The 26,099-nt window shown below is 36.1% G+C and overlaps 1 protein-coding gene across 3 annotated transcripts; it reads left to right on the top strand.

The window, feature by feature from the left end:
* Positions 1-1,055: 1,055 nt before the first annotated feature.
* Positions 1,056-3,788, top strand: LOC142517625 (uncharacterized). Of its 3 annotated transcripts, none has more exons than XM_075619943.1 (5): positions 1,073-1,350; positions 1,451-1,584; positions 2,781-2,819; positions 3,005-3,097; positions 3,210-3,433. In XM_075619943.1, exons 1-5 carry the CDS (start codon positions 1,275-1,277, stop codon positions 3,417-3,419), a joined length of 552 nt encoding a protein of 183 aa, XP_075476058.1. In that variant the 5' UTR covers positions 1,073-1,274; the 3' UTR covers positions 3,420-3,433. The 3 variants fall into 3 exon arrangements, with proteins under 3 accessions (XP_075476059.1, XP_075476058.1, XP_075476060.1); XM_075619945.1 differs by lacking the exon at positions 3,210-3,433 and adding an exon at positions 3,569-3,788 and having other exon boundaries at positions 1,078-1,350; XM_075619944.1 differs by lacking the exon at positions 2,781-2,819 and having other exon boundaries at positions 1,056-1,350.
* Positions 3,789-26,099: the final 22,311 nt, after the last annotated feature.

Genomic DNA, 26,099 nt, shown 5'->3' with positions numbered 1-26,099 from the left:
AATACATTACCAATAACTTCAGTAATAACACAAGCGAAGTAAAATAATATATTTTACTTCGGATGTTTAAAAACACGGGCTTCACTATATTTTTTTATTATATTTTACTTCGGCATATCAATGTTGATGAAGTAAAAAATAAGGAAAATAAGTTCATACTGAAGTAAAAATATGAACCGATAAGTTTAATTAAAAATATGTCCACACACACTAATCACTATCTATTCCTCTCCATTCGCCGTCTAGGGTTTTTGCTCCTCCGTGTCTACTCAAATGGCGGATGATGTGCACTATTCGTCAGCCGGTGGAGAATCGAACAAGCGCAAGTACGAAGATCACCAGACTTCGACATCACCCGCACCATGTAGGGCTACGGGGTTTTCGTCAGGCCCGGACTCATCCGCCCCCCCTACATCTTATAACAGCGTTCCGCCTCCTATGAGCGAGATTGAGTTGGCGAAACAGAATGCTCAAGAAATTGCCGCTAGGCTTTTGAATAACGTGGATCCGATGAAAAGAGCGAGAGTTGAAAACGGAGCTGGGGGTGGGGGATTTTATTCAACTGATGCTGGTGACGGTTTTCTCTTTAACTAGTTTTTAGGTTTTCGTTTTCGTTGTCACTTCCATTACGTGATTCTCCATTCGATTTCTGCTTAATTGATCCGTTACTTGCTTTAGTACCATTTTGTGTTCACACATCGTCTCATCTTTGGTATCCAATGTTTTTACACGAGCTTCGTGCTCGGATTACGTGGTGATCTTTAGGTTCCTTGCTGGTTAAAATGCGAATGTCTTCTATGGTGCTTTTAACGAAAGATTCGGGACTCGGATCTGGAAATATGGTTGAAAATTGATGGATTTATTTTGTTGATAATGTGTGCTCATTGAGTTTACTACATGTGTTGAGGGTTAAAAATGAAAATGAAACTATGGAATCGTGTTCCAGTTGTGAAAGATGAATTCTATCTGAGTGTTTTGTGTCATTGGAAAATTATTCCTTTATGATTGTTCATTATCTCTAGCTGACGCTTTTCCACCCAAAGTTCAACTAATTTAACCCAGGGAAAAACGTTCGTTAAATTTTAAGTATTGAATCACAAATAATCTTGCTAACTGTCACCCGTTTGAGGGATCGGATTGTGTTTATGTGCCCCATGTCAGCTCCATCTGTTTATACGACGTCATGTATGTTTTCCTGTTTATTCTGCTCGCAGTTGTAGTTTTTGGGAAGGATTTGATTGTATAAAACTGCCTTTTTAATCTCACCTCCATCTATGTTTGGAGATCATGTACCTAACAACAGTCCGCATTTACGCAAGTCTGGAAGCCGATCTGTTGTGTTTGATATTGGTGAGAGAAGATTTATCCTACACTTTCTTTTAGACGTGGTTTTTCTCCTTTTTCACTGATTTATTCCATATATTAACTATGTTATGATGTTATCTGCCAGGTACAAATGAACTGGGAAATAGTGCTGAAGAAGATTTCTTACATTCCACAGTGTCAAATGTAATGAAGGGTATGAGTTCACCGTTGCCAAGTGTAGCTATTATGCCTTCTCCTGTTCTGCTATGGAGATTCAAGGTATCACTATAACCAGGTTTATCGGGTTAGTTATAAATATAATCTGGTCTCAAGTGATCTTTTGATTTATAACCTTCTTTGAATTTTTAATTTCCCGGGTATATCAACAATCTTTCATAATTGAGGGAAAGAGTATTATGATGAGTACATTTGGATATTCTGAGGTCCATTTACTTTTTTCATATATTTTTCTGGGTTGCTTGAAGAAAGGGGAACCATTAACAGGAAAAATGAGGGAGATTAACGATTTTTATTTTTCTCACTTTTTAGTTTGATAAAGTAGGAAATTGTAATTCGACTACACTTTTTAGTTTTATCATCTTTTACATCTCACAATTCCAAAATTGTCAAAAGTTATGAGTCCTATGGCCATTTGAAGTTTTATCAATATATTACTTTTTTGTTCAGTCTTTTGTTGTTCTAAACTCTTTGGAATCATACTCACCTTGTAGGGCCCTTGGTCTCACACTAGCGAACAAACATGGGGTACCGTGGTGTTACACACCTTTTGTCCTACTTCAGTTTCATCTCTTACCGTAGTTGTACACAATTCACTCTCTATAAATTGCGGCAAAGTCTATAATCCTCGAGCTTTACTCATTATGTTTTGGTTGATTGACATGTGTACAATTTTAATTATTTTATTACTTTTTTTTCTATGTTTCTTTATAAATGATATACATGTGTGAAGTGTCAAGCTGGAAACATAGACTTACTAAAACTGTAATGATTCTGGTGTGGCCAAGTGGGTATTAATGGATTTTTATGCTGGAAAGAATTTCAACAAATTGAATTTTTGTCATTATGGTAATTTATTCCATCTGGGGTTTCTGCTTCTGATTCTTCATCTTTTCTCCATGATTTATGTCATGATATGCTACTGATTTCAGGTTGGTACAATTTTAAATTTGTAATGGATAGTGATAGTTTTGAATTGAGTTTACTTGAAGATCTTGCACCTAACATATTCAAGTCGATTATTTCTCTTTAATGCAGTGAGAGTTAATCAGTTTTCACTTAATATTTTTTGTGTTACCAAATTATTATTATTGTGAAATATTGTGATGATTGAGTTCAAGCAAGGTTGACTATTGTGTTGCTCAAATCACTGCATCAATGACATAGAATTACAGCTTCAGTTTGAATAATATATCTTTTTGTCCATCGCGTCATTTTTAATCTTACTTTATGTTCAGGTATTGCTGTTTTTCATATGGGTATTCATTTGTTGCAAGGTCAGTGTTATACCTTAAAATGAATGTACACATGCTGATGCATGCATTCGATGTCTCTAGTATGTCTTTGTATATATCTTGGTTGCATGTATTTTGATTGGATGACTAAACGTCAAAAGTTTTGCATGATATATACTTCATTTCTAGTTGGCTCCTATTGAGTTTTTTTATGAATGACATTGCAGATTGGATGGGATTTTGTCATGAGAATGAGTGAAGATCTGAGGGATTTATTTTTGTATGAGGCTTTTTTGTATTATAATCCATTTCTTCTTATGGTGAGTGAATACCGATATAAGTTGATCTGTTACACGGAGCAAAAATGTTAAAATTTATTTGTTCTATTGTCCCAGAATGTTTTTTCAACATATTGTGTTTGCTTTATTGCAGACTATGATGGTTTGGCTATGGGGAATAAATCTATGGGTTTTTTCCCAGGCTAATGTTGGTTATGCTAAAATCTTTGACTTAGATCAAAGTCATCTCACTCATAAAGAAATATGGGGAATAAATCTGTGGGTTTTTTCCCAGACTAATGGATGTAGACTAGATGGAAACAACAGACGCTATCTCAGCTTGGAGAGTGGTGACATGTTATGAATTTTTATCCGGTGTTATTTCAAGATGAAAATGAAATAAGTTCCGTACTTTCAGATGAAACCTGTCTCTACCAGTACTGATATATTTTATATCTGTCAATTTTTATTTGAAATAGAAGAATCTAATGTATTTTCTTTTTCAAATTTCAGTTTGCAGGATGCATCAAGAACCAATATTACACTCAATCTCAATATGACGAGGTCAGAAGTGAATGGAGTGAATTTGTTTACTCCTATGTAGGTGCTTAAATGGATGGTGTATGTTGGGATAAATATTTTGTTTGTCATTGTGGATTTTTGGATATACTTTTGGTTTCGTTGATACATTTTTGGGTTATTTGTGGACTGATGAATATGTAATTGTGGATTCGTGGATATTCATCATTTTTAGATGGATAATTTATGAATTTAATTATATTAGTGTATTAACAATTACTTCATCAAAATAAAAAATAATGAAGTGTAACAGGTAAATTACTTCATTGTTATTTGCAAATTGTGAAGTAACATAATATTAAATACTTCTTCAATAAGAAATCAGACGAAGTGATAGAATTAATTTACTTCAACATTGTTCTGTAAAAGCGAAGTTGTTTTGCGCAATTACTTCACCAAAATACAAATTATTGAAGTCTTTCGAACCACTTACTTCGTCACTAAATGTAAATTATGAAGTAACATAATATAAAATACTTCAACAAATAGGATAAATGCTGAAGTTATAGATTATATTTACTTCAACGAATAGGATAAATTATGAAGTTGTTTGTGACTATTACCTCACCAAAATATATAACTACGAAGTCCTTCAGATGAATTACTTCGTCACTCAATGTAAATTGTGAAGTAAAATATTATAAACTACTTCGCTAAATAATAATTAAGATGAAGTTATATATAATATATTACTTCATTACTTACAATAATCGATGAAGTAAAACACATTTCTTACTTCGGCACCGGTCCAATCCTGGACCGGTTTTCGTTCGAAAACCAGCCAAAGACTTCAGTATTTTCAATCATACAACTTCGGTTATTATGCGAAGTAAAAGGTACATCTATTACTTCACGTGCATATACTTCGGCACTTAACTACCTTATTACTTCATTGAATACGCGAAGTAAAAAGCAATTTTTCTACTAGTGTATGGGCCAAGCCATCGCTCCAGCACCCAAACCACCCTCTAGTACACCTACCTAGGACCCTAAAGACTCTCCCTAGCCCAGCCTCTGAGCACTGGACCGAGCCCTTCCCTCCCAGCAAGCTGCACGCCCCCTGCACGAAATCTGTGCATGTTCTCGGGTAGGAGTCCTTGTGTATCAGGAATCCTCCCAGCCCTCAAACCCGAGTCCTAGCTTTGCTAGGACTCTACTCTAGACTCAACCAAGCCCCTAGCAAGCCCTGAACCCACGCCAAGGCCAGCCCTCCCCCTTATTCATGAAACCCGATCCCCTAAACCCCATGACAGCAAATCGGCTTTTCCCTTGTTTCCTTTGTTTCTGCCGTGAGTTGGTTGTGTGTGTGGGACTCTAATTAGCATAAGAACTTTGCTTGATCGTCACTTAATATCATGGCAGCCCCTTCACGCAAAAGAACAAGATTTCGAACTACAATTCATGAGTATAAATTATGCATGGATACTATTTCAAAAATAACAACATAAATATCATGCTTTCCATATTAACAATGTTTTAAACGATATTATGATGTGATAGATGAGAAAATGAGATGTATGGCGTGCCTTTGCTTTATATACGCACGAAAAAACCTTTGACGACGAAGAACGGAGCAAAACCTTGGCTTGTTTCTCATTAAATCCTTCAAAAATCCCTTCAACTTTGAGGTGAGAGTGTGCCGTGTGTGCTGTGAGTTTTGGGGAGAGTTTTCTGAATTTTAAAAGGTGGGAGGCGTGTAAAATAGGGTTGGGTTTTAGGTGATTAGTATATTAAATAGGGTAGGGTTTTAGGTGATTAGTATCTTAAATAGCTAATTAGATACTAACAAGGCTTTAGGCCTATTAAGCCTCTAAATTAAGCCCATTAGTCTTAATTACAATTCAATAAAATATTTTCAAAGTTTTTGTTTAAATAAATTTGTGAATTCATTAGCTGGGTTGCCAAAAAGCTCGCATTTTAAATGAAAAACCCACAGCGATAAAATTTACGTCCCGACGTATAAAATCACCTCAAAACCTCTTATTTTCAAAAATATGAAAAACCATCAACTATATTTTAAATAATTAAAAACATTATTTAATAAAAAACATTTTCCGTTTTTCAGCATTCAGTCTCCGTTTCTCGATCACAACTTGAATATTCCTAAAAAATACAATTTTATGTGTGCTGACAATAAAATCCTATTTAACATATAAGCATGTATGTCACACAAATCAATTAGCAATTAAAATCAATTAATTACTCATTTTCCCATATTTCCTAGATTTGCATGCGGTTGGATTACGTCGTCTTAATTTTGGACCTTACAATTTGCCTTCAATATCTTCATGGGTCAGTCTGTAATAACGTACCATATGTCATCGTCTTGTGCAGCTAGATGAGACTGCATTCTGATTTTCCAATCATCAAAATCTTCTCTGGAGAACATTGAAATTTTGTTGAATGAAGACATGTAGATCAGTTTTTATATAGAAATATTCAGGAACGAGATTCAACTGCTCTGATACCACTTGATAGGATCGGTTAAAGGAGAAAAATTGTTTAGAAGGGGGGGTTGAATAAACACTTACAATTTTCAAATCCTTTTCGACTAATGAGACTCGGGAATCTTGTAAGTAAATATCAATCAGTTAATAATAAATAGTGTGCGGAAACAAATTGACTGATAGATGGAATATAAACTGAAATAAGAAGACACAAGATTTTATAGATGTTCGTAGATTTCAAATACTCCTACGTCATCCCTTCAATCTCAAAGATAGGATATACACTAAAAGACTTTGATCGATACAATCAGTTGTACAGACACACTTCAGTTTTGGACTTAACAATGTAAAACTAAAACTCTTAGTTACAAAATTGTTTACAGTACTCAATAGAACTGAAATAATCTAACACAACTGATCTCTTCAAGATCAAGTATTACAGTTTGTGTTTGAAAGCTCGAAGTATAGCCTGAAAGCTATGAATGTATACAATAAATCTGAGCTTTGATATTTGCAAGGATTTCAGCAGAGTAACTGAAAAGAAAATCGATAGTTGTTCAAAGTGCAAGGATTCAAAGGTTCAAGAGTTCTTCTTCAGCTGTTATTATCTGCTATTATAGGCTTCCCTCCAACGGTAATATTAAATACAATTTGAACCTTTCCATCCGTTGCTTGCCACGTCAACATTCTTCTGACAGTCGTACACTGCAGCTTTTCTGAAATGCGGCGATGCCACTACTTGTTGCAGTCAGCTTTTGTCGGTTGAATTTCTTATTCCTTAACTGATGACGTGTATTACTGAAGGATCAGCTGATTGATTGTAGTTGAAAAGCTCACAACTGTTTGTAGTAACTGATCAATTCCAACTTATCAGTCAGTTGTCTGCGTAGTTCAGTTGCTGGTTCAGTTTCCTTTGAAAATATGCGTATTATCCTTCAGTTAGTGGCAATAGTTTGCTTATTTTAGATCAGTTTCTATCATTCTTCTAGATTAGTTAGATGATCAGTTTGTCAAACAATCGAAATTCAGTTTCCAACATTAGATACATAACTGGTACCTCAAATGCTGCATTATGTTTTGGGGGATCGGATTTTACACTCAGGGGCTATGTCAATTCATATTATGCAGAAGATCTTGTTAAGAGAAAATGTACTACTGATTATGTGTACACTTTTGGTATTATCTACAACGGAAGAAGAATACATGGCAGCTACTCAAGATTGCAAGGATAAAATATGGATTAAAAGGTTATTGAAGAATATCGGGCACAAACAAGACAATTTTCCTTTGTTTTGTTACATTCAAAGTGCCTTGCACGAAGCAAGGAATCCAGCCTTTCATTACCGCACTAAACACATTGGAGTTTAATTTCTTTTTGTGCGAAAAGTATTAGAAGAAGGAAGTGTAGATATGTCGAAAATCCATACAAAGGATAACATAGCTGATATTCTGACAAATTCGGTGAACATTGATAAGTTTGAGTGGTGTAGAACTTTAAGTATCCTAGCGGAAACATAAGCAGCAGGGAATGACCAGATTGAAAAGGTGTGTGAATATGTGTTTAATTCTCAATCAAATCTCCAAGTGAGAGAAATGTAGGCAAAGGTGGATGGTGCAATTAAATGAGGTGGGTGGTGTGCAGATAATCAAAGAACACATTTTTGTTAGGCAGCAATTTGAAATTGTTTTCGGACGATGGGTTCACCCTGATAGATGCATCATTTGTCATTTCAATGCATTTCATTCTCAAATTATTCTTTCAACTCAAAACATTCTTATTTGAGTGCTTAGTTCTATCATATTTGTGATGTGTTTTGTTTTCTGTATTAAGAGATTATGTTATCTTTGGAAACATAATGAGTAATTGTACACCATAAAATATCAAATGGAATTATTTTCATCTTATCAATGGTTTTTTCTCTAATAATTTTTAGGATTTTTCCACGTAATTCTCAGAGTCCAAATTTTTTCTTTATTATCATATTTATATATACAGTAGCCGCACTTGAGACCAACATATTTTAATATATTTTTCGATTTTATCCAATTGTGGCATTTACTTGTATGTATACACATGCAAGCTGCATATATAAAGTGCTTGAATATACAAAAGATACCATAACTTTGCATCACAAAGTAAGATCATGAATCTCATTAGAAAGTTTATCTATATTCTAAACAAGTTCCTATTCGAATCAGCGCCTAAAATAAGGATAAAGGTCTCTTGCGCTTGAGACTAGCATCTGTGATGTAAACATCATGTTTCATTGGTAAGATTATGGAGATTTCTATTCATATAGAATAGTGATCATTTGATAATCCTTTGAACAACCATGCATCTGACTTTCCAATTGGTTATCACTTATAAAGTGAAAAAGTCTGAGGTTATGGTTGTACACCATTAGTCCTTTGACCAGGGACAACATGGAGGCTCTATGTACTAGCACTGCACTTTAACCCGTTTACCGACTCCATTGAGGGTCATCAAGTGACGAGGTTGGGTGTAGTTTCGAAATATGTAGGAGAAAATGTATTTTAGTCGGGGATTCCTTTTTTCCCAAAAGGTGAAGATATCTTATGTGATATGATGAGTTAATAGTAGAAGGAATCTTCGGCCAAAGAAAGACATGTGCTTTAAGGAAATGTGTTTCCCTATTTTCACATATCATGTCAATGCTATTACTCAAAGACAAATCAAATCGTTATCGAATTAATTTGCAAATATCGATATATCAGTGGTTGTAGATTCGATCGCATATATGAGTTAAAAGGACTATATTGTATGCTAACCATAACTTAAGGTTCTTACATGAACTATCTTTGATACCAAAGGGATCAGGAGGAGACGCTATTAGACGATATCAGACTAGAGTTCTGAAATTCTTGATCAAGAGACTGATGAAAAGAATAGGACTAATTAAATTAAGTCCGGATAAGAATAAATGTTATTCTGAATCACAATGTAGTTGTGAACCCACAACTATCACACAAGTATTTGATTTTGTGTTACCGTTGAGTTAGTCAAATTCAAATAGTTGAATTTGGCGACTGTAGTTTGATAGAGATCAAACAGATTGCTTTTGAAGGATTTTATAAGTTGTTTCCATATGATGGAAGATGTGGAAATTAGCTTAATCCAAAATTAAGTGAGGAGAGTGGAACTGTCTATTTTAGTGAAAGGATTCACAAAACTAACAGCTGCAACAAATGGATCAGTGAAAATTTTTTCTTTCGAAATTTTCATTTTTCATTATATGAACGAGATTCGTACCATTGACAAATCGACGAAGTTTGATCGCCGATCGGGGTTATCACGAGTTCACAATTATTTATTTAGTGAATTCAGAATCTACTAATTAAATAATAATGTTGGTAATTATGACTACTAAATATACATGGTTCTCAATGAATATTCTAAAGAGTCTAGAATTGATTAATTAATTTATTAATTGATAAAAAAATTAATTATAAAATTAAATAATGACATATATGTCTATAAACATATATTAGTATTCACCATGCATTATCAATTATCAAGAGTTGATTTGGCATGATATATATGCTACATGAGAATAATAATTAATGAAAATAAAAGAATCCTCATGGGATTAGGATTATGAATCATAATATCATTGGGTTAGTGTATTTTTATTAATATATTATCAAAGGTAAATAACATCCAACATAACCATACAAGAAAATACACAAAATCTCTTTCTCTTTTAGAAGCAAAATTTCGGCCACCCTTTTAATTTCTCAAGGAAACTTCGGTCACCCTTCCACAACCACCGCGCAGCCCCCACGTCATTGCACTGCCTTCGGATTTTTAAAATTCTAGTTATCTGATCTCGATGCTAAATTGTTTAAATCTCTAGTGCGATCTATACGAGAAATCCAATCTCTGATCATGTACCTTATTTGACGATCGAAGAAAGAGGAAGATCAGTCCGTAAAGATTTACAAGAAAGATCAACTCTTCTAATCTCGGACTACTTTGGTTTCCAGCATTAAATACGCAATGTTAAACATATCTAAACACCCTATGAATATTTTAAATAAAATTCAAAACAAAAACTTTTAAACTTCTGTAACGCCTTGGGTGCGAGAATATGGTACTACAACAGTGGTATCAGGACTAGTTTTTTTTTAAATCGTATTATTTTTATTGTTTGAATCATGTTTCGTAATTTATTTCTAATCGCGTTTGAAATTTTATAAAATTTAAGCCCATGAAAAATTGTTTTTCTAAAATAAATAATAATAACAATTTATTTCTTGTTGCTCGAAACTGTTCCAAGCAGCGTGCTTGGGCAAGCACTGCCCGTTTCGAGCAATGTTAACTAGAGGAGGCAGTACACTTCCTGTCCAGGTTTTATTTAAAAAAACATTAGGGGCGGGCAGTGCTTTTCATAGTCTTTCCCGCAAGTTGCTGCCGGAACTTTTCGGACAGTGCAGAAAGGGCATTGGCATCTCGAGTACCTTGCCCCACAGGGACTCTTTTTGGGAGCCCTGAGATGATTTTCTGATTTTTCAAAATTTTAGGATCAAAATTGATATTTTATGAAAATTTATAAAATTAAACATTTGAAAATAAATTTGATCAAATTCTGGATTTTCTTATTGGTAAAAGGCGTTTTACAAGAAATTTAATTATTAGAAAATTATTTGAAGTTAAATAAAAATGTTTATTTAACTTATTAATTTATTTCTAATTAAAGCACTTAGTGATTAAATTACAAGATACATGATTTGTTGATAATATTATAGATTAAATATAATATTTGATATTATATGGTAAAAGGATGATCGATAGTCTTGACCAATTTTCTAGGTGTATGCTAGGATATTGTGTTCTTAATAATTTGATAATAATTTAAAATGGGTCTAATTTATTGTAACGACCCTCGCTTACTACTTAAAATATGCGAAAAATAAAAATTTTCTATTTAATTAAATTCATAACTCTTAACTTTTAAACCCAATAAAAACTTACACATCATTTTCGAAAATTTCAAAAAAAATAAATCTGATATTCAAAACTTTAAAAAATAAATAATTCAAATTCTGAATATTTTGAGGCATAAAAATGATCTACGTTGACATCGATTAAAATATTTAAAAACATCAAAAGAAATAATCTGTTTCCCAACCAAAATATAATAAAATAAATCAAAATATTAAATCAGTTTTAACATCCATAAAACTCATAAACTACAAGGCCATCGGGCGAGCGCTGCCTACGGTCCAAGCTTGCTCACTGGTCAACACCTCCAGCCTCCTCAACAACTTCATATGCATCAATAAAATCTTGTGAGTCCAAAACTCAGCATGTATAAACTGTGAATAACGAATACTACATAATAAACACTCATGCAATTTAAACATACTTGAAACATAAGTTACATAGACATAAATAAATATGATGTGACTTTCCTGCATAAATATTTTCATAAAACATGCTTCTCTTGACATATTAGAGACGGTTTAAGGTTAAACCGTCGCTATTAACGACGGTAATTTCATTTAACTGTCGCAAAATTAAAAATCGTCGCACATTTTAGCGACGGTTTAAAACACTGTCGCTAATTATAAATTAGCGACTATACTTAGGGACGATTGTGATAAAACCGTCGCTAATTAGCTACGATTGTAGAAAACCGTTGCTAAAATAAAACATGCGACGATTCTACTTAAAACCATCGCGTTGCTAAAGTAAAACATGCGACGATTCTACTTAAAACCATCGCTATATTTAGTAATAGAGTACAAACGTCGAATTTAAATCTAGTGATGGTTTTGCTAAAACTGTCACTAATTTAGCGACGGTTATAGCAAAACCGTCGCTAAATATTGTCGTTTGTCCATAAAACACGCTAATCGACAATGGTTTTTGAAAAAAACCGTTTTCGTAGGTACGTTTTCGTTGGGCGTTTTTCTTGTAGTGCGTACGTGCGTAATTTGGCCATAAGACAACTTACATACCTCAAAATAAATATTTTGGCATATTATATTTATTGAAAAACGTTGTGGACCTCGTTGGATCGACCCCTGGACCCGCTGCTACCACTTATAACTTACAATTCAAAGCATCCCATAACCTTAGACCCTAACCAAGCCACTGATATGGTCCTTTCCAACTCAGGTTGCACGTTGACGTCGTGGGGCAATCGGCCGCGACATGACCTTGCGAACGCTTCACGCGTGTAGCGCCCTTTTTTTTAATCTCAAGTGACTTTCCTACCTGACCAGCTCATAAACGACCAAGAACAGACCCTCCTTAACACCCTAAGTCATGCATGGTCCAGACCCTAGCCACGAGCCCTAGCCTAGACCGAACCTGCCCCAACTATCCAAATACCGAAAACAGCTCCCACGCTCACAAGAAGATAGCTTGCGCTCCGCCTTTTCTTTCGTGTGACCAGACCACTTCCATATCTTCAAGGACTAATAAATAATCTCTAAACACATCTTAATACATCTCCATACACTGCAGCAATAGCCCGAATGATCCACACGAAGCCAACGCATCAAAACTCATGAAAACGTGAATGATATTGCGCAGAAAAATTTCAGCATGAAAATTCATGTTTTGATTCAAATCTTTCATGTATAATAACTTCTTTCATGCATAAATATAATGAAACAACAGTACATAACAAGATTGATGCGTCAAAAAAGGTTTAGAACATGCATTTGCTTTTAACCACTCGAATAAACGTATACTGACGCAAGGGAGCGTAGAGGATGAACGGAGGACGATTGCTAGACGTTTTCTGTAAGGTCCAAATATAAGACAACGTAATCCAACTGCATGCAAATCTAGAAAAAATGGAAAACGATTAATTAATTAATGTAAGTTGCATAAATTGAATTTGATGTTCATGTTTGCATTAATAAAATGTACTTTCTACACGAATGCATGAAAACAATGTTTTTAAGGTTATTTGAAATGCGATCGAGGAACGAAGATCGAGGGCTGAAAAAGAAAAAATATTTTTATTAAATAATTGTTTTTAATGATTTAAAATAAGGTTGATGATGTATGTTATTTTCAAGAATAAGGAGTTTCAAGGTGATTTTATACGGCGAGACGTAATTTTTAACGGTATTCGATTTTCGACGAAAATATGAACTTTTTGACAACTCGACCAATAATTTCACGAACTTTCCTAAATAAAATATTTTATATATTCACTAATGGGCTTAATGGGCCTAAAATTCCATGCTAATCGGCCCAATCTTACACACTTATGTAATTATCAAATAAAAAGCTCTAAACCCCTAACCTAAACCATACAAACCCACGCCCCCTACCCCTCAAACACGCAAGGACTCTTTTCCACCAGCATAACACACGCACACATGAATTTTTGGAGAAGAAAAGCTTCGGTTCTTGCAAAGAAAATTCAGCCTAGGTTCTACGTCGCCGTTCTTCGAATCGCCACAACGTTTTCGTGCGTACTATACGAAAAGACACGCCATAAATCTTCTTTTTTTCATCTATCATACCATATTAGCTGTTTGAATTACTTTTGTATGAAAAACATGTTAGCTTATGATTATTTTCGTTTTTATGCCTTAACATGTTAATAACTTGTGATGTTATGATCCAAAACTTATGATATCATCGCACGAAGGGGCTGCCATGTTAGGATATCTTGGAGGGATGCTTTTCCATCATATTAAGGGCCCTTAGGTGCCAAGACGTAGGCTGCACATGAAGGGAACAATGCTTGAACGAAATTCACATGACATGGTGCACTAGGGTTCGGCTAGGGAGGATCATGGCTTGCGGCTTGACCTGGGCTCAACATGGGCTCACACAGGTCATGGCTCAGACTTAGGACGAGTCTTAGTAGGGCTAGGACTCTTGGAAAGCAGCCGTGGAAGAGCCCGAAGGTAGTGGGGCTCTTCTCTTTTTCGCGGGGGGCTGCACACAACATCGTGAGGGGCTTTGGGCAGGCTTGGGCTGGCTGGCAGGGTTCAGTCAGGGTCCAGTGAGAGTCTACAAGGGAATGTCTTGGTGGTGGTCCGGGTATAGAGGAGTCCTAGACAAGAGAAGGAGTCCTAGGGTTGTAGGGCTTTCGGCCGCAGCACTGGCTTGTGCAGGTGGCTTCGGCACTGGCTAGGTCCTAGTCCTAGGGGTCAACGTGGGTCCAGTAGGTTCCTAGGTGGGCTGGGCATGTGAGGGTTCATGATGGCTCGGGCGTGGTTCGGGAAATTGGAGAGATGGCTCGAGGGGGTGGAGTCGAGGGTTCAAAAATATGGGTTTAATAGCTTTGTCCACTGGGGTTCGTATCATGGTTCACGAGGATGAATTAGGTAATAAAAGTCTATGTTTAAAATTTGAAAAGAAAATATTAAAGTTTGAATTAATTCGGGTTTAAAACGCTCTACGAATTAATAATTACGAAATTATATCGAAAGCCTAGAAATTAAGCTAAATAAAATTACGAAAAAATTTATTTAAGCTTAAATAATTATCTAGGATGGTCTAGAGTCAAGAAATTAAGAAAAAGTCAAAATCGAGAAATTTTAGGTCTAGGGGTAAAATAGTCTTTTTGCACTGAAAATGGGTAGACGTCATGGCAGTGCCCCGAATGCGGTAATATATGATAAAAGTCTTATTTTAAATGTTTAAGGAATTTTAAGATAAAACATTAAAGCTAAAAGATATGTTGCATGCTTGGTTTAAAAAAAATGATATTTATATGCATGATTTTTATAATTGATGAAAATATTAAACGTTGGAGGAGGTGAAGTAATTGTGATTATTACGATGATATGATTGGGGATATCGTGAGGGAAAATTCCCCAGAGGAAGCCCATTTACGGGACAAGGCCCCCAGAGGGAGCCCATTTATGGGAGAAGGCCCGAGAGGGAGCATGTCTATGGGAGAAGGCCCAAGAGGAAAGCCCGACGATCCTATTTCCGTATGATGATGTGATAGGCCATGACTCAGTTGACGGGTGAGAGTGTCGATGATGTCCCCGCCGCCCAGTACTGTGATTACATGTAGATGGATCCATCAACCTTAAAACTGAACGAAAGTCACAATTAATGATCTAAATTCAAAAAAGGAAAATGTATATGTTTAAGATGAAAAGGAAAAATGTTTATTACGAAATGATATATGCTATGAAATGCTTAAAGGAAAAATGGTTATGTTTATGCATGTCATGGAAAGTTATTTTAAGTAAAAATATTTTATTGTTGCATGCGATTATATATGTATTACCTGTTATCAATATTATGGTTTGCTGGGTCATTAGACTTATTAGGTGTGATGGATACAGGTGAACATGATATTAATGTTGATGGAGGTTTTGATGGATGATCTTGCTGGACTGAAGGTGCACACAACCCGAAGACCAGCACTAGATTTTTCGCATTATGATTGTGATTATGATTTATGTTTAACTTTACACTAAAGATTTTTACGACTTTTAAATGATTTTAAGTGGTGTTGGAGAGGGTGTTAGAGTTAGGTTGATCTTGAAATATATGTAAGTTAGGTTTGGGAAAGATTTATGAATCTATATTACAAATTACTTTTTTTGAACTTTCAAATATAGTTTGTATGTTTTATTTTAAAATGGTGTCAAATATTTTATACATATATATATGATTAGGCCGAAAAGGTAGGGAAGAGAAAAAAACAAAAAAAGAATTCTAATATATTTTAAAGAAAAACGAGTTGTGGAACGTTTCATTTTCCTTACCAAAAACTTGTGAAAATTTACCAAAATATTGTAGGTAGATTTGGGGAAGTGGAGGAGGCTACTTGGAGGCCAAAACCCTAGCTTCTCACTTTTTGTGTGTGTTTTAGTGTGTGACCGTGAGTGTGTGTTTGTGTGTGTTTATTTATTTATTTTTTTTTTTGCAAAAAAACTTTGCAAATTAATTTAATACTAACTAAACAATTTTATTAAGTCTTAACATTATTTAATAATTTGCTATTTATGGAAATTTGCTAATATTATGATTAAAATATTTTAATTCATCTAATAATTTGATTTTGACTTTAAAATGCTAAAATTCATAAATCATTTAAAATAAATTATTTCTTGTCTTAAAATAAAAATATAACATTTCATTTTTTGCACATTAATAGTCTCTGGTCTCCTATCCCCGGCCAAGCATCGAATATTCGCTGAAAATCTTAAACTCGAGAAATACAATTAAATCCCAAGAAAATAAACATATAAATATTTAAACTAAATTAAACATGAAGGCATCATTCAATCCATTTAAATCATTTAAATTAATTAACTCATTAAATTATGCATGCGTTCTACGTGTACTGGTTTTTGGGCATAACAATTCCTCCCCCCTTAACAAAATTTCGTCCTCGCCTTCGTTTTCCCAAGTAGCTTCCTCATCGGAATGATTCGGCCATTTAATCTTAACCATCATGTGACTTTGTTCCGAAACCTCCTATCATGTCTTTCTAGAATCGGAATAGCTCTCTCCTCGTATGACAGGTTTGGTGAAAGTTGCAAGGGTTCAAAATTCAGTACACGTTAAGGATTCACCATATACCTCCTTAGTATAGACACATGTAACACATTGTGCACTCCTGAAAGATTCGGAGGTAGAGCTACACAATAAGCTAGTATTCCCACTCTGTCAAGGATTACGAATGGTCCTATGAATCTCCAACTCAATTTTTCTTTCTTCCCAAATCTCATGACATCCTTCAGAGGCGATACATTTACAAAGACATGGTATGCCACGTCAAATTCGATGTCCCTTCTTCTCTTATCAGCATAACACTTTGACAACTCTGAGCACTCTTCTTCCTGTCCCGGATCTTGACTACTACGTCGATAGTCTGCCTAAACAATCTCGGGAACAAGTTCTGATCTCTCGCCAATCTCGTTCCAATGAAGAGGTGATCTACACTTCATTCCATATAATGCCTCATAAGGAACCATACTTGTAGAGGACTGAAAGTTGTTGTTATAGATGAACTCCACTAGAGGTAGCTTATATTCTCAATTCTAATGGAAATCGATCATACATGCATGCAGTGAATCCTCAAAAATTTGTATCACACTCTCAGACTGGCCGTCTGTCTGAGGGTGGAAAACTGTACTAAATAGCTACTTCGTCCCTATTTTGAAATACAAACTCTTCCAAAAGAATGATGTGAATATCGGGTCTCTGTCAGACACGATGAAAACTGGGATCGCGTGCAATCTGACTATCTCATGGATATAAAGTTTTGTGTACTGCGTCATAGAAAATGTCGTCTTTATCTGCAAGAAGTGCGCCAACTTGGTAAGATGAACAACGATCACCCAAATGACATTAGAGCCTATTACTGACCTCGATAATCCAACCACGAAATCTATAGTAATATTCTCCCATTTCCACTCAGGAATAGGATGTGGTTTGAGCATATTTTTTGGCCTCTGATGCTCTGCTTTCACCTGTTGGCAAGTTAGTACTCCCTGGATGAATGGAATACGATGATGCATGCACCTCTGTCAAGATATCCCCTCTAATCGAACTAACACTAGGCACCCACATTCATCCTCTGTACCTCACAATTCTATCGACCACTGTATAAAGCGTAGTGCTCTTAGACTCATCTCTCAGTCTCCATTTCTGCATTTTCTCAACGGACAACTGTCTACTACAGATGCGGTCTATCAAGGAAGACTGTACAGTTAGGGTGAATAACCTAGGAGCCTTGCCCGTAGAATAAACCTCAAGATCAAATCTATAAATCTCTAACTGTAGAGGTCTCTGCACTGACAGTTGTGCTGCAACTGCTACTTTTCTACTCAAGGTATCTGCAACAACGTTAGCTTTCCCCGATGATAGCTAATGTCACAGTCGTAGTCTTTCACCAACTCTAACCAACGTCTCTGTGGCATGTTTAACTCTTTTTGCGTGAAAAAAATATTTGAGACTCTTGTGATCGGTAAATATCTCGCATTTCTCACTTACAAATAGTGTCTGCATAATTTCAATGAAAAGACAAAGGCAGCTAACTTAAGATCATGAGCCGGATAATTCTTTCCATGCACTTTAGAGGCATATGCGATTACCCGATCATGTTACATCAAAACGACATCTAAACCGAACTTAGATGCATCGGTATATAACACGAAGTCACTTTCCCTTATGTCATGGCTAAAACTAGTGTTGTTATAAGAGATTTCTTCAAAGTATCAAAGCTCTTCTGGCATTCAGTACTCCACAATAACTTTGCATTCTCCTTCGTCAACGAGGTAAGTGGCACTGCAATAGAAGAGAATACCTGAATGAATTTTCCGTAGGAATTCCTTGTCTAGTAGTTCTTTTATATGATGTTTGAGCTCTTTCATTTCTGCAGGTACTAACCGATACGGTGCCATGGAAATTGGCACGGTAAGTGGCATAAGTTCAATAGAAAACTCAACTTCACATGTGGGTACAATTCCAGCAACACCGTCAGGAAACACGTCAGGAACGTTCCTGACAACTGGGACGTCTAGTATGGACTGACTTGTTGAAGCAGGAGCTGCAATAATGCTCGCTAAGAATGCTTGACATCCCTTATGAATAAGCTTCCTCGCCTGAACGCATGATATCATTCGAGGCAGATTTCTGCATCCATCTGGATCAAATAAAAATTTCTTCAGACCCAGCGGTCTAACTAATACCGACCTTCTCTGAAATTCAATTAACACCCCATTCTTTGACAATCAATTCATTCCCAGAAAAATATCAAACTCTGGCATCGGATCGTACAATAAGATCAGCATAGACTGTGTGGCTTGTAACTCGAGATCCATGTCTCTGACCACACTACTAGCTGACAGTTCTTCCCCAGATGGGACTGTCACAGAATAATTTACGTCGAGCTTGACGCCAAAATTATTCACAAACTTATCTGATATAAATGAATGAGCAGCCCCAGAATCAAACAAAGTAATCTTGGCTACCCTCGATATAAAAATCATTCATGTCAGGATAGTAGTGTATGGGTTTGCCATATCAGCATGCATAGCAAATACTCGCCCCTGAATCGGCTCCTTCCATTGAGGACAATCTTTAAGCATATGATAAGGAGCTCCACACTTAAACCATTTGCATGTCCCCCATAAGTAAGCTCCCTCATACTAGAGATTGCACTTTGGGCACACAGGATAAGCATTAGGCTTCTGAGTAGCCTTCTTCTGGGGTTGCGGTCCCTTGCCCTTAAATGGTCCTTGAAATGGCCTCTTAATCTGCTGTTGAGGCTTGAGTCATGGCGCATGATAAGGCCTCTTGCCATGTCTGTCTTTATAAATGTCCCTTTGATCCTGCTCCACCGTTAAGGCTCTAGTCACAGCAACAACAAAAGTCGTAGGTACAGCCACACGAACATCACGGTGCAAGATTGGCCGCAAACCATCTAGGAAGTGTCTCAACTTCTCCCTCGGGTTATTAAGCAATCATGGGCACAAAATGACACCCCTGCTCAAATCTCCTCACAAACTCCACCATAGTGCGGTCTCCCTGTCTCAGCAGTCATGAACTCCATAATCAGTCGAGAGCGGACATCATCTGTGAAGTACTTCGAGTAAAACACCTCCTTGAAGCCCTCCCAAGTAAGGGTCCTGAGGTTCACCGTCACCGACACTCTTTCCCACCACAGTCTAACATCATCCTTTAGCTAGCATGTGGCACATCGAACTCTATCGGAATCCTGTAGTTCCATAAAGGTAAAGATCACCTCTATGGACTTAATCCATTCCTCTGCCACCATAGGATCCGTTGTCCCTGAGAAGTCCTTGGTGTCCATCTTGCAAAAGACCTCATAAACTGCTTCCGGGCTCGTCTCTCTCCCCACCTCGGCATTATTACCAGCGAACTACGCAAAGAACTGGGTCATGCCAGCAAGCTTTTGCGCTTGAAGATCTTGTAGTAGACGTGGAGGGGAAGCACTCTCCTCCTCACCGCCCTCACGATTCACACGATCAGCCATACTTCTGGGAGGCATACTGTTCCACAATCTTACCCAACACGTAACCAACATGCATGACCATAATATCCATATATCATAATAAATGTGATTCACTTCAACACGTATTTAAAGAAACTCGCACTTTAATACTTCTTTTACATTTAAAACCGTAAAACTTGCATACTTGAGACGTGACTTCTTGTGCTTCCCACAACCAGCAGTAGGCACAACCATTTATCAGGACCTTGCTCTGATACCAATTGTAACAACTCTCGTTTACTATTTAAAATATCCGGAAAATAAATTTTTCTATCTAGTTAAATTCATAAATCTTAACTTTTAAACTCAATAAAAACATACACATCATTTTCGAAAATTCCAAACAAATAAGCCTAAAATTTGAAACTTTAAAAAAATAATTCAAATTCTGAATATCTTTTGAGGCATAAAAATGATCTCTGTCTTAAAAAAAATTCAAATTCTGAATATTTTGAGGCATAAAAATGATCTATGTTGACATTCACAAAAATATTTAAAAACACCCAAAAAAATAATTTGTTTCCCAACCAAAATGCAATAAAATAAATCAGAGTATTAAATCAGTTTTAACATGCATAAAGCTCATAAACTACAAGGCCATTGGGGGCGCACTGCCTACAGTCAGAGCTTGCTCACTAGTCAACACCTCAGCCTCCTCAACAACATTATCTACATCAATCATGTCTAGTGAGTCCAAATACTCAGCATGTATAAACCGTGAATAACGAATACTACATAATAAAAATTCATGCAATTTAAATATAATTGACACGTAAATTACATAGACATAAATAAATAAAACGTGACTTTCCTACTTAAACATTTTCATAAAACATGCTTCGCTTGATATAACATAAACTTAAACATTTTACGAAGAGTTCTGCTCATTGAAATGTGGCACCATAACATAATTCGTTTAATCAAACTAACACCACAACATTTGGTCGGCAAGGATCACCACAGACCTTGGGCTGGATATCCACTACCAATAATAAGATAATCATAAGATAAGTTGGAAAGGTCCTCAGACAAGTTCTCCAGCTTCCAGACCCGTATATGTGTAATTTGGCCACAAGACAACTTACATACCTCAAAATAAATATTTTGGCACATTATATTTATTTAAGAACGCCGTGGACCTCGTTGGATTGACCCCCGGACCCACTGCCACCACTTATAACTTACAATTCAAAGCATCCCATAAACTTTCATTTTACCCGTACGACTCCCGAATTAATTAAAATGACTTGACCCCCATGACTCGGGACACAACTCAAACTTACCCAGCAACCTAACACACTATCCATAGCTTTAGAATCACTCTCTATAACAACCATACCGAAACAAGACAAGCAACTCTAGGCTCTATTCGGCCCTTTTTTGACAAGTTCGGTTCAATACGGCTCCAAACTTACCGCGGCTCAAACTAGCCCTTAACCAAGCCCTATACCTTGACTTTATACCCTAACCAAGGCATTGATATGGTCCTTACCAACTCAGGTCGCACGTGGACGTCGTGGAGCAACCGGCCGTGGCATGACCTTGCGTGCGCTTCGCGCGCGTGCTTTTCTTTTTTGTCTCCAGCGACTTTTCTACCTGACCAGCCCTTAACGACCAAAACCAGACCAACCTTAACACCCTAAAACATGATTCAGACTCTAGCCATGAGCCTTAGCCTAGCCCGAACCTGACCTAACCAGCCAAATACCGACAACAGCCCCCACGCAAACACGTCGGTAGCTTGCACTCCGCCTCTTCTTTCGCACGACCAAGCCACTTCTGACCCTTAAAAATTGATAAGTAACCTAATACATCCTCATACATATCAGCAACAGACCGGACGATCCACACGAATCCAACGTATCAAAAACTCATGAAACTTGAAGGATCTTGCAAAGAAAAATTTCAGCATGAAAATTCATGTTTTGATTCAAATATTTCATGTATACAAATGTTTTCATGCATTTAAAAATGTTTTTGATGCATAAATATCATGAAACAATGGTTTATAAAAGTATTGATGCGTCAAAAAGGTTTAGAACATTCCTTTGCTTTTAAACGCTCGAATAAAAGTATACCGGCACGAGGGAATGTAGAGGATGAACGGAGGACGATTGTTTGATGTTTTCGTCGGAACATTTTATGTTCGCAATCTTGATTTTGATGTCAACAAAACTTGTTATTTTGTTTCTAATGAATTTATCTAAGTGTGTAGAAGCTGAAACTGATCAAGATTCGAACTGATAAGTTATCGAGCAAAAACTGAAGCTATCGAGACGCAAAACTGAAAGCGTCAACTGATTGCCCAAACTAAATTAGTTCAACTGATAGGTGGTTCAGCAGAAGACCTTCAGAAGATCGGCCAGCTGATGAATAGCTCAACTGATGAAGGGCCCAGCTGACCAGTTCAATTGAAGCAGTGAAATCAGTTCAGCTGATGAGCCAACTGATTTCACCAAGCCAGTTCAAGATCAGTTCAACAGACCGATTCAGAACATCTGTTAGGAATCAATCAGTTTGCAGTACACGACAAGCTTATTCAAATGGAATCCAGCTGTGCGCATTGAGGAAAAGCTTTTGTCCAGTTAAAAGACAATAATGGATGTTGCAGCAGAGCTTAAAGCCAAAAATTTGCAGAATGGTTGTCGAAAAGTACAGACATGTTTCGAGGAACGGATTCAAATTGAAATGAACATATTTGATTAGTCTTGGTGTACGGTCTCATTGCCCCTATAAATACCAGACCAATATCATCAATAAACAAGTGTGTTGAAAGATTTAAAAGTGTGAAAATCAACAGAGAAGGTTACGCTCAAAGCATATCAGCTTACAAGAAGCAATCGGCCCAGATTTGAGGGAACACTTCAAAGTATTATCAGCTTAAATAAGAAGCACAATTTCCTCAATGTGTGAGAACACTTCGTTTTGTATTCATAGATCAGTTCTCACACACTCACAAAAAATCACTCACATATACAGAGAGTAGAGCTTATTGAATAGCTGAGTGAGTCGTGCACAAAGACGTTAAACTTGTGTATGTAGTATTTGACACATAGATGTTAAACAAATGTTGGCTGGAAGGTGTTGCCTTCGGTCTAGGCTAGGAGTTCAGTTAGGCAGTAGTGTAAGTCCTAAGCTGAGTTGGTTTGCACTAGGCATTATATAAATCAAGTCCTCTAGTGGAACCTACCCGATGTGGTTGAATGGGTGACGTAGGAGTAGTTGAAGTAACTGAACATCCATAAACATATCTTATGTACTTAATTGTTTAACTATTGTTTTCAAATTGATTTGATCAGTTCAAGTTGTTATCAGTTCAGTTCTCATCATAACTGAACTGATATATGCAAGAATTGATCCCCCCTTATTTCAGTTATTCAGTTTACACAAGTTAAAAGGCTTTCAAAGTAGTTAGCATTTTTAACGAATGATTATTTCGAGTATTTTTCGCTTTGTTTAAAACCAAACTCGATCTAATTCATCGATGTTTACATTCTTAGAACATGAGCTATTGCAGCTCATTGAGAATATTTTGTTTGAAGCAACCTCGCAGGTGTCAAAACTGATCCATCAATTGGTATCAGAGCTAGTTGTTCTAAGAAGGACATTTAAAAGCTGATATTTTAAAATATGTTTCAAAATGTTATTTAAAATGGATTTCAAGATCCTCTTAAAAATTTTATATAAGTTTACCATGGGAAGAGAGAAGATCGTTGGATCTGCAATTAACATTGTAGCCACTTCTCTCGACTCCGTAATCTTGTTGTTTTAGCATCTTGCAGGGTTTTGAGTTCAAACTGACAGCAGAACAGCTAAACTGATCGGTGGACAAGATTTTTGTTTCCAGCCTACCAGTTCAGCTGATCAACAGACGAAACCCAGCTAAGCTGAAATGTTGGATGATTAAGAGCTTAATCATCAAGAGTATACCGCCGCTTCATTAGTCATATCATATCAAAATAGATGATCAATGTGGTTCAGCATCAGTTGAGTCAAGTTTGAGTCAGCTCGACCAGTTAGACAGCACAGGGACCAAGTCCAAGGCAAATTAGTTTCTCTTCAGGAAAAAAGAGACTCAAGATCGTTGCAGCATTTCAAAGCATTCAACTGCAAACAGTTATTGGTATATCAAGTTCTATTATGTATAAACTGACTGATATTTGATGTTGTTTAAAATTTTCTATTGTAGTAGCATTTTCCTTACACATTTTGGTGTGCTTAAATGTAAGATACAATGGACGCTTATTTGATTAAATAAACATCATGTTTATCCAGTTGGTTTGAATCTAACTGAACTGATATTTTCAGTTAATGTGTTGTCTAAATTGCTTGAATGTTAAATGTTGCTAAAATATCTTTTTAAATCGCGTAAATGATTATATTTTTAAGGGGGAGTTTTTAATTAAATACTTGAGGAGGAGTTTTCTTTAAAATTATACATCGAACTAAAAAATGTTTTAAACTTTTCTTAATTTAGTTCTTGAGGGGGATCATTCTTATCACTCGAACTGATAAATTTTTTTAATCACCTTTAATGTTTTTTATTCCCACAAAGGGACATAATCAGCATTAAATTAATTTAAAATTTATAGTCAGTGTTAATTGCTCAAGTTTTGTGATCATCAAAAAAGGAGAGATTGTTGGAACATTTTATGTTCGCAATCTTGATTTTGATGTTAACAAAACTTGTTATTTTGTTTCTAATAAATTTATCTAAGTGCGCAGAAGCTGAAACTGATCAGGATTCGAACAAATTAGTTATCGAGCAAAAAATGAAGCTATCGAGACGCAAAACTGAAAGCGTCAAGTGATTGCCCAAACTGAATCAGTTCAACTGATATATCAAAGACTAGTTCAACTGATTGTCCGGCTGATAGGTGGTTCAGCATAACACCTTCAGAAGCCTGACCAGCTGATGAAGAGCTCAACGGATGATGAGCCTAGCTGATCAATTCAATTGAAGCAGTGAAATCAGTTCAGCTTATTAGCCAACTAATTTCACCAAACCAGTTCAAGATCAGTTCAACAGACCAATTCAGAACATCTGTTAGGAATCAATCAATTTGCAGTACACGACAAGTTTATTCAAATGGAATCCAGCTGTTCGCATTGAGGAAAAGCTTTTGTCCAGTTAAAGAACAATAATGGATGTTGCAGCAGAGCTTAAAGCCAAAAATTTCCAAAATGGTTGTCGAAAAGTACAGACATATTTCGAGGAACGGATTCAAATTGAAATGAACATATTAGATGAGTCTTGGTGTACGGTCCCATTGCCTCTATAAATACAAGACCAAGATCATCAATGTACAAGTGTGTTGAAAGATATACAAGTGTGAAAATCAACAGAGAAGGGTACGCTCAAAGCATATCAGCTTACAAGAAGCAATAAGCCCAGATTTGAGGGAACACTTCAAAGTATTATCAGCTTAAATAAGAAGCACAATTCCCTCAGTGTGTGAGAACACTTTCGTGCTGTCTTCATAGATCAGTTCTCACACACTCACACACAACCACTCACATATATAGAGAGTAGAGCTTATTGAATAGTTGAGTGAGTCTTGCACAGAGACGTTAAGCTTGTGTTTGTTGTCTTTGACACATAGACGTTAAACAAGTGTTGGCTGGAATGTGTTGCCTTCTGTCTATGCTAGAAAATCAGTTAGGCAGTAATGTAAGTCCTAAGCTGAGTGGGTTTGTACAAGACATTATATAAATCAAAGTCTTCTTGTGGAACCTACCTAAGGTGGTAGAAGGGGTGACGTAGAAGTAGTTGAAGTGTCTGAACATCCATCAACATATCTTCTATACTTAACTGTTTAACTATTGTTTTCAAACTGATTTGATTAGTTCGAGCTGTTATCAGTTCAGTTATCACCATAACTGAACTGATATATGCAAAAATTGATCCTCCTTATTTCAATTATTCAGTTTACACAAGTTAAAAGGCTTTCAAACTAGTTAGCTTTCTTAACGAAGGATTATTTCGAGTAATTTTCACTTGATTTAAAACCAAACTTGATCTAATTAATCGGTGTT

The sequence above is a fragment of the Primulina tabacum genome, chromosome 11 (genome assembly GCF_025594145.1).
Source record: "Primulina tabacum isolate GXHZ01 chromosome 11, ASM2559414v2, whole genome shotgun sequence".
Taxonomy (NCBI): domain Eukaryota; kingdom Viridiplantae; phylum Streptophyta; class Magnoliopsida; order Lamiales; family Gesneriaceae; genus Primulina; species Primulina tabacum.
Note: the sequence above shows the minus strand (reverse complement) of the source record. Positions and strands in the feature narration are given on the sequence as shown.

What these genes read in the sequence shown, in the direction of transcription:
- LOC142517625 (XM_075619943.1), top strand. Translation starts at nt 1,275, where the DNA reads ATGTTTGGAGATCATGTACCTAACAACAGTCCGCATTTACGCAAGTCT. An exon ending in ATCTGTTGTGTTTGATATTG is followed by an intron (nt 1,351 to 1,450) that starts GTGAGAGAAGAT and finishes GTTATCTGCCAG; the next exon opens with GTACAAATGAACTGGGAAAT. An exon ending in GGGTATTCATTTGTTGCAAG is followed by an intron (nt 2,820 to 3,004) that starts GTCAGTGTTATA and finishes ATGACATTGCAG; the next exon opens with ATTGGATGGGATTTTGTCAT.